Below are 8,492 nucleotides of genomic sequence, written 5' to 3'. Positions count from 1 at the left end.
TTAAGAGTAGTGTGTGTAAAAAAAAAAAAATTTTTTTTTTTTTAAATCCATGGGCCTATTCCACTTCATCAGTCCCTATGTTAACCCGGCCCTGCTACACCAGTGGTCCCCAACCATTTCCATTGAAGAAAAAAAAAATCATGGCCCAGGAAAGGGGGTTATGGGGTTGGGAGCAGTTGGTCAGGTGCTTCAGGATAATTGATTCGTTTTACCTATTAGTAACAATAGTAACAATAACAGCGGCAACTCTCCATTTTCGCGAGAGGAGGATCCTGGAGGAGCTCCAGGCTGAGCTCCCGGGTCCTCTCTCCCTTCCCTGCCAGTTGCCAGCACAGTGCCTGCAGATCTCTGATCTCCCCTCCGATCCATGAAGACACACATCAGGGAGAGTCTCATCACAGCACCACGGTCCAGCTGAACAGAGGCCACGGACCGGTGCTGTCCGCGGCCCATGGGTTGGGGACCCCTTCTCTACACCACACTTTACCTTTATATGCAGTGCATAATATATATCACCAACACATAGTAAGCACTTTGCATGCTTTATTTTATTAAGTTAATTTGTTATACCTTGTTTGTATCAGTTCATTGTGAGACAAAATGGAAAAGTACTTTGCAGTATATAGGACAAATGTTTTTGTCCTGGTTGTTTTTTTTTATGTTTATGTTGTTGTATTTCCATTTTCTACTTTTTTAAAAAAGAAAATTGAAAAGTTACTCAATAAAATATATTTGACAGAAGATTAACCACTGTCCACTGTACAGGATGAGCAAAGGAGGAATCACAGCCAAGCCAGCTCGGCCTGGCTATCATATAACTGGAGGTGAAAGGAGGTTAGAACATGGGGTGTATTAATACCTTGGACATTTTTACAGAATTCCCCAGCTGGCCTATAACTTGTTATCCACAAATAAAAATTATTATTCTCAGGCTGCATTTATACAGTTTGCTCGAGGACCAGTCTGACCTAACCCTAAAGGAACAAAGCAACATTTTTTATATTTATACAGAGGTTATACAAGTGGGATCTTCTCTTTAAATGCTTAAACATATCATTATTCTAACAGTTTTTTTTATCCTCAATTTATTTTAAGAGACACTATAGTCATCAGCACAATTACAGCTTAATGTGGTGGTTCTGGTGAGTATAGCCTGTCCCTGAAGGTTGTTCAATGTAAACACTGCCTTTTAAGAGAAAAGGCAGAGTTTACATTGCACTCTAGAGATACCTCCAGTGACAGTCACTCAAATGGCTACTAGAGGTACTTCCTGGGTCAGTGCTGCACAATGCAGCCCCGAAATTCAGCGTCACCACTCCTCTATGAGGAGATGCTGATTAGTCAGCTCCACCCCCCACCCGGCTTCTTTGGCTGAGATCATCAGAATTGACAATCTCAGTCAATCCAATACTTTCCTTTCAGGATTGGCTCAGATCATCAATTCTGATGATGTCAGCCAAAGAGGCAGATCGGGAGCAGGACCAGTCCCCGATACCTGGAATAAAGGTAAGTTTTTACTGTATTTAAGGGGTTCAAGGAGGGATCCAAAAGGCTAAATAGTGTTTTTTTAACTACATGTTTGTGTTCCTGTCCCTATAGTGTTCCTATAAGGTACATTGACTGACATCTCTTTAACAATTTAGCTACCTGATTCATTAGACGTTTTGTTAGCTACTACTGTCGATCTAACTTAATACAGGAGTCCAGAAACTTGCAAATCCCAGGTCTCATATTGAGACAACTGCCACAGGAAAAACCCGAGTGGAATAATATTCACAAGGTTTACCTGCTTAAAGGCCTACAAGATCAGCTATAAATGTTCATTGCATCAGTAATCACATAATGAAACATACAAAAAATATAGTAAACAAATTGTAAAATATACAGAAACAAGATTGTACAATTGTGCCGTTATGTTTTCTCACACCTTGATTGCTTATATAGATTGTGTTCAAGAGAATTCCAGAAGTTCCCTTACTTTCTCTTTTAAGCCAAGATAATATATTGGCATTGTCAACTTATCATTATTATCTAGACTATCTCTCTGTTGTTTATTGCCCTGAAAGTTACGTGTAAAAAAACTACATTTTGCGTATCTAGGTACATTGTGATAACAACGTAAATCTAGAAATTTAACATAGTTATCGGCAGAGTACGTGTAGATAAACTGGGAAACTCGACTGGAAAAGACACCAACAATACAGGGAAATCCTTAAATCATGATTTCTCTTATAAAAAGGCTCTTCTGGTCTGGACAGACAAACTTCTCTGGAAACAGATCAGAAGACACCAGATAGACAAGAATGGCGTTTAGAAGACTTACACACTTACTGTTGGTAAGTAATATGATAAACACTTAATTCATAATAGTATTTGTATATAGTGAATGTGGCGGAACCAACCTCGCCACTGAGAACTGGAGAAGCCTGGTTGCTAGCCTCCTGCCCAGTGATTATGGTCCCTGGGAGATATTGCCCTTTAAGGGACTGAATTGGGGCTTATGGACTGCTACCATAATGTACTGACCCTTTGGGAACTACTTTTGGGCATGGGGATTGTATAATACTGTCCCTAGCCCTTTAAATACTTTGGGGACAGATTGGTACTTTTGTATATGGCACTTCGGACACAGTCGAAGCTGTCGAAGCTGTCGAAGCTGTCGAAGTGGTCGAAGCTGTCGAAGCTGTCGAAGCTGTCGAAGCTGTCGAAGTTACCGAAGCTGTCGAAGTTACCGAAGTTACCGAAGTTGTCGAAGTCGTCGAAGTGGCCGGTATCGGACAAAGGACCACGTGGCGGCGGCCATTTTAACTTCGAACATTGCCGACCCTTAACATCAACTCCACTTCGACACTTCGACTAAAGTCGAAGTACAGGCACACTTCGAATGGGACTTAGCCGTTTTTATGCCAGGAATTGACCGACCGCACAGCCCAAATCTATGGAACTGTTTTGGGCAAGAAAATGTGCTTGCGGTCGGTCATAAAAGGACTTCCGTGTAACTTTTGATCCACTGGAGGGATTTGCCTGATTTTTGGAAGTGTTTATGTTTAAAGTATGCTGAGTCTGAATATGTGATTTGTATGTGAAGGTGATGTATGGTTTTGAAGTTACAGATATTGTGTAAAAGTTATGTTTTAAACTGTATATTAAGTGGATTATCTCTCAGGCTAAGGGGAGGGGATGTGTGGGTTGTACCATATCTCGGATTGGTTATTTTATGCCTCCCCCTGGGTGTGGCCTGTATGTGTGAGATGGAAATAAAAGCCAGGCTGGATGAGCCAGTCCAGAGTTCCTGTAATGTCGTCTCATTATTGGGGGAAGGATTTATTGCATGCAGTTCCAGTTGACTGCTAGGAGTGTAAGCCTATTCGTATGGTTCCTATTCAACGGTCTACAGCATTCATATGCTTGAGAGGATTTATACGCTTCTCTGATTCGGTGATTGTGGTGTCGGCTAGAGTGCTTGGACGCCTCAGGAAGCGCTAGGAGCATCCTTTAACGGAGGTACCAAGTCGGGGTGCCAGTCGATCCGTTACAGTGAACATTTTTCTTTGTATGTTTTGATTATATTTCTGAGGAAAGTAATGCATTTTTCAGTATTACATGCTTCTCATTCAAGGAAATTATATTTCTGAATGTCTAAACTACAGCTGGAAAAATGACCTGACCCATGATTTAATGTCATAAAGATGAACAAGCTGATGGTATCTTACGATTGAGAGAGCAGCTTCGTTCTAGTGTAATGTGTGCAGTGTTAGAACTGGCTCATTCTATTTGAATGTGTTTCGAAGATAATGCTTTAAAAATACAAAAATAATTAACAAATAAAGTAAAACGATACTCAGATTTGAAGTTTTTGCATTTCCTGTAAATCATATCTAATATAAACCAACCCTGGTGCAAATTTAGCCAATAATAATTCTCCCCTAACTTGTTATAGCAAAACTGTATGTTATCATATTGTGTTTTATCAAAACGCAACTAAAGACATTTTTTTTAAAATCCAACTAACAAATAAAAGAAAAGCAAAGAAAAAAAGTTATATGCGCTATTTCCACATCCCTACGTATTTTTATACAAATGAAGGTTTTTAGTTACCTCCAATGGCCATGAGAGGGTATGCCCACCTGCCACGTCAAGGCAGACCTCTTAGGTGGGTCCTAACTCTAACCATTCGCCTTGCTTCCTTGAGCTTCTGGCAAAAAATATCTCTGATGAGACAGAAAGGGGTATTTTTTATATACATCCCTACATGCTTATTAACCCTTAATAGGGAACACATGGGATGGGCAAGAGCATTGCAACCTAGCTGTGTGATACAAAAGTGAATACAAATACAAAGAAACTAGTCCTGCGCTCAAACTCCCATTACTCCTGGGCGGCAGCAATGACTATAGTACTCATCAGCCAAAATACATATAGTAAAAACCAAAGGAAAAAAGTTACCTGCACTCTTTCCACATCCCTATGTATTTTTAAACAAATGGAGGTTTTTAGTTACCTATGATAGCCATGAGAGGGTATGCCCACCTGCCACATATAAAAAAGTATTTTACATCACAAAAACATGATATAAAACACAGGTTAACTGATAAAATGGTCAGAATAGAGTTCATTACATATATATTCACACTGTACTTAAGTCCCAGACATTTCAGCAAACAGTCATTCTCAATAGATATTCTCTAGACTAGGGGGTTTCCAGAGCTACAACAGCAATTTTTACGAGTCATCTAGTTTTCAAAGGTTTTTGTTTGTTTTTCAACCATAATAGGTATTTTTTTTAAACTTTTTTTTTTTTAATATATAAAACATGATTTAGGATAAAAAAATTTAGAATTTTATATTATAACCAAGTCACAAAGTTCACGTTTTTTGTGAGGTTTTTTTTTTCATTCCTTTTTTCCCCAAAACATTTTATATAAATTGTTCACTTAAAATAAATATCAAAAATGTATTGAAAACATCAAATGCGATAGACAGCTCTAAAAGAATTCCAAAACAAGCCCTGTGTTACAGACCCAAAATATTTCAAAATGAATTATAGATTCCTGTTTACTCCGAGAACTCCATTAAAGTTTACAACTTTCATGTAAAGTCAAATGGGTTTTGGGGTTTTTATCTGTATTTTTTTTTGGTTATGTCAGAAGAAAAGTTACCGTATTTATCAGCGTATAACACGCACCGGCGTATAACACGCACCTCATTTTAAGAAGGAAATTTCAGGAAATTTCCCCCCCTCCCATAGTATTCTCCCCCCTCCCATAGTGTTCCCCCCCCTCATCCCATAGTGTTCCCCCCCTTTCCATAGTATTCTCCCCCCCTTCCCATAGTGTTCCCCCTTCATCCCATAGTGTCCCCCCCCTTTCCATAGTATTCTCCCCCCCTCCCATAGTGTTCCCCCCTCATCCCATAGTGTCCCCCCTTTCCATAGTATTCCCCCCATAGTGTTCCCCCCTCTTTCCATAGTATTCTCCCCCCCTCCCATAGTGTTCCCCCCTCATCCCATAGTGTCCCCCCTTTCCATAGTATTCCCCCCATAGTGTTCCCCCCTCTTTCCATAGTATTCTCCCCCCCTCCCATAGTATTCTCCACCCCCTCCCTTAGTGTTCCCCCCCTCATCCCATAGTGTTCTCCCCCCCTCCCATAGTGTCCCCCCCTCCCCTTGTCCCATAGTGCACTTTCCCTCCCCTTGTCCCATAATTACTTACCTGTCTTGAAGCGTGGGCCGGCTTCATAGCGCGCACCGCGGTACAGGAACTTCAATTTTAGGTTCCGGTTTCCGGCGGGACTGAAAGGAAATGTGCACACTGAGTGCGCACTTCCTTTCAGTCCCGCCGGAAACCGGAACCTGAAATTGAAGTTCCAGTACCACGGTGCGCGCTGAACACCGGCCCACGCTTCAAGACAGGTAAGTAAACCTTCACATACGCTCCATAAGACGCAAGACATTTCCCCTCACTTTTGAGGGGAAAAAAAAGTGCGTCTTATGGAGTATATCGGCTTTATAACACGCACACATCATTTGCCCCGTATTTTCAGGGAGTAAAAGTGCGTGTTATACGCCGATAAATACGGTAATTACATAATGTTACATTAAAATATATTTGAAACTGGTTTATTTTAATGCTTTGTAGAGTGTGCCAGTGGACTTATGGTTACAGGTTATATTTTGTACGTTTTTTGACACTGAGGCTTCCTGTTTTCTCTTTATTCATTGTACCTGATAAGAGCATATAAGACATGCTTCACAGATATGACTTTATTGTATGCAAAAAAAAATGGAACGTGTGTTGCACTTCTGAGCTGAATTGTTGTCTTTTATTTCAGGCATCTGTTCTAATGGGATTTTCTACATCGGCCTTTCTGCCACAAGAGTACTTAGCAGAGAATGTGGAGAAAGAATTCTCATCGTATTCTGAGAGCCGGTGTCCTGGGAGAAGACTCAGACGGCCGCCCCATAGAATAAATCTTGATATAAGTGCCGTTGACGCTACATCTATGGACGACCTGTCAGAGATTATGGACATTCAGAGTCGGTCTCTTGCTCCCTGGGATTTTAGGTAGGTCATCATTGCTGAGTCCATAAGTCGTAGCTTGAAGAATTCTCTACTTTACTCACCTAATCGACGACTTGTCAATGTTCTAGTACTTTTCCCCTGCAGCAAAATAAAATTCCATACCGCATTTATAATTCTGTATGAATTCAGATAAGGAAATTACAAGAGCAGTAAATAAATGAAACTCTTTGACTATTTCTTCTAAATCTGTGTTCCTATTCATTTCACGTGATTTGTTTTCTCGTTGTACAGCAGTTTACCTGTGTTTAGATGTTGGTAAAGTTTCATTTCAGTTTTTATTTCCCCCATTAAATCTGCTACCTCTATGGATCAATAATGCACATGTCTACGTGTTCTCATTGGATTTAAAAAGAAGCTTTACTTTTTTTTAATTGGGTATATACCCCGTGTTTCTATCTCTCTCAAACATTTCTTGAGCTAATATGTGTGTACAGATTGAAGTATCTCTCCACACTAGCACTCACTCACCTTAGGAAGAGGGTACAATTTTAATATAACTTTGACCCTGCTTTTCAGCACTTGTTGAAATTAATAATATCATCATACTTAGATGTGAATTTCTCTTTGAATTACAACAGTTCTAGCCTTAGTAAATAACCCTGTTAGTTACACAGTTCTCCAACGTGTGTACAGCAGCAGAAACCAACAATAAACATAGACATGAATTAGCAGGTAGCATTTAAGGAAGTACCTGGACCTCCTGGTTTGGCATCTTAAGTGTAGTACCAATTGTCCCAAATACAACAATATCATTGATCATTTAGGAGAGGAATGCTAGAATTCACATTTTACACACAGTATATAATAAAAGCTCTTAACCTGCATGCACCCTGATTTTATTGAGGTAACTGAATAAGGTATATGATTTTTAAGATAATTTTCTGGATAATTTTCTCATTTAGCAGTAGAAGCTATTTCCAAATCCTTGGTATTTTATTGTCATAAAGTCTTAATATACTGTATTTTATTTTTTTCTTACAGTCTTGACATGGACCCCAACAGATACCCAATGGTCATCTCTGAAGCCAACTGTCTCAGTTCTGTCTGTACAGATTCCAGTGGGAATGAAAACCCTGAGCTAATATCACTTCCTATCCAGCAGGATATCATGGTTCTCACCCGGGAACAGAAAGACTGTGACTATGTGTACAAACTGGAGTCAAAACGGGTTACTGTTGGCTGTACATGCGTCTGGCCCAATGAATTTGAAGTCAATCCAATGGAAGAATTTGACATCTATCTAGATTAATCTCTGTAACGGAAGGAAACAAATAAACTAGTTGTATTTGTGTAAAACATATGGATTTTATTTAAATGTTTTTCATGTCATTATTTATTAATTTTAATATTTAATTAAATTAAAAGGCAGCAGCATATTGGATAATATGTTATTGACTTAACTTACCGCATTCATTATAAGTACAATATTTCTTCTTTTTTTTTCATTTAAACTGGTACCATGTGTTACTGATCTACATAGAGAGAGTAATTGAAATACATTCTATGGAGACAGGGAGCGTTTGAGGAAGAGAAGGGGTGAAGAAAGCAGAAGAAAACAACAAAAAGAATATACAAAAAGACAATATTAAACCAGATCAACAGAATATGAAGAAAACAGTTATTATCTATAGTACCCCATTAAATAGAACATTGTAAAACACCTATAATTTCTGTCAACCTTTTTTTTTGTTTACCAATGTTTAACAAATGAGATCACAATTCAGTTCATATTAGCCACAGTCAGTGCATGCATTGCACATGCAGAGAGAAATATAAACATAGAAGTTCTTATCTTCTGTGTATGCTTTTCTATGCTGATCTCCTGGTGTAAAGGGCAGAGCTTAAGACTATGACACTGATCAGCCACAACATTAAAACCACTGACAGGTGAAGTAAATAATATTGACCGGA

At 39.1% G+C, this 8,492-nt stretch overlaps 1 protein-coding gene across 1 annotated transcript; it reads left to right on the top strand.

The window, feature by feature from the left end:
* Positions 1-1,449: 1,449 nt before the first annotated feature.
* Positions 1,450-7,830, top strand: LOC134586104 (interleukin-17F-like). Its single transcript, XM_063441614.1, has 3 exons — positions 1,450-1,506; positions 6,331-6,563; positions 7,563-7,830. The coding sequence occupies exons 1-3, from the start codon at positions 1,450-1,452 to the stop codon at positions 7,828-7,830; spliced, it is 558 nt and encodes a 185-aa protein (XP_063297684.1).
* Positions 7,831-8,492: the final 662 nt, after the last annotated feature.

Source organism: Pelobates fuscus, chromosome 2 (genome assembly GCF_036172605.1).
Source record: "Pelobates fuscus isolate aPelFus1 chromosome 2, aPelFus1.pri, whole genome shotgun sequence".
Taxonomy (NCBI): Eukaryota; Metazoa; Chordata; class Amphibia; order Anura; family Pelobatidae; genus Pelobates; species Pelobates fuscus.
Note: the sequence above shows the minus strand (reverse complement) of the source record. Positions and strands in the feature narration are given on the sequence as shown.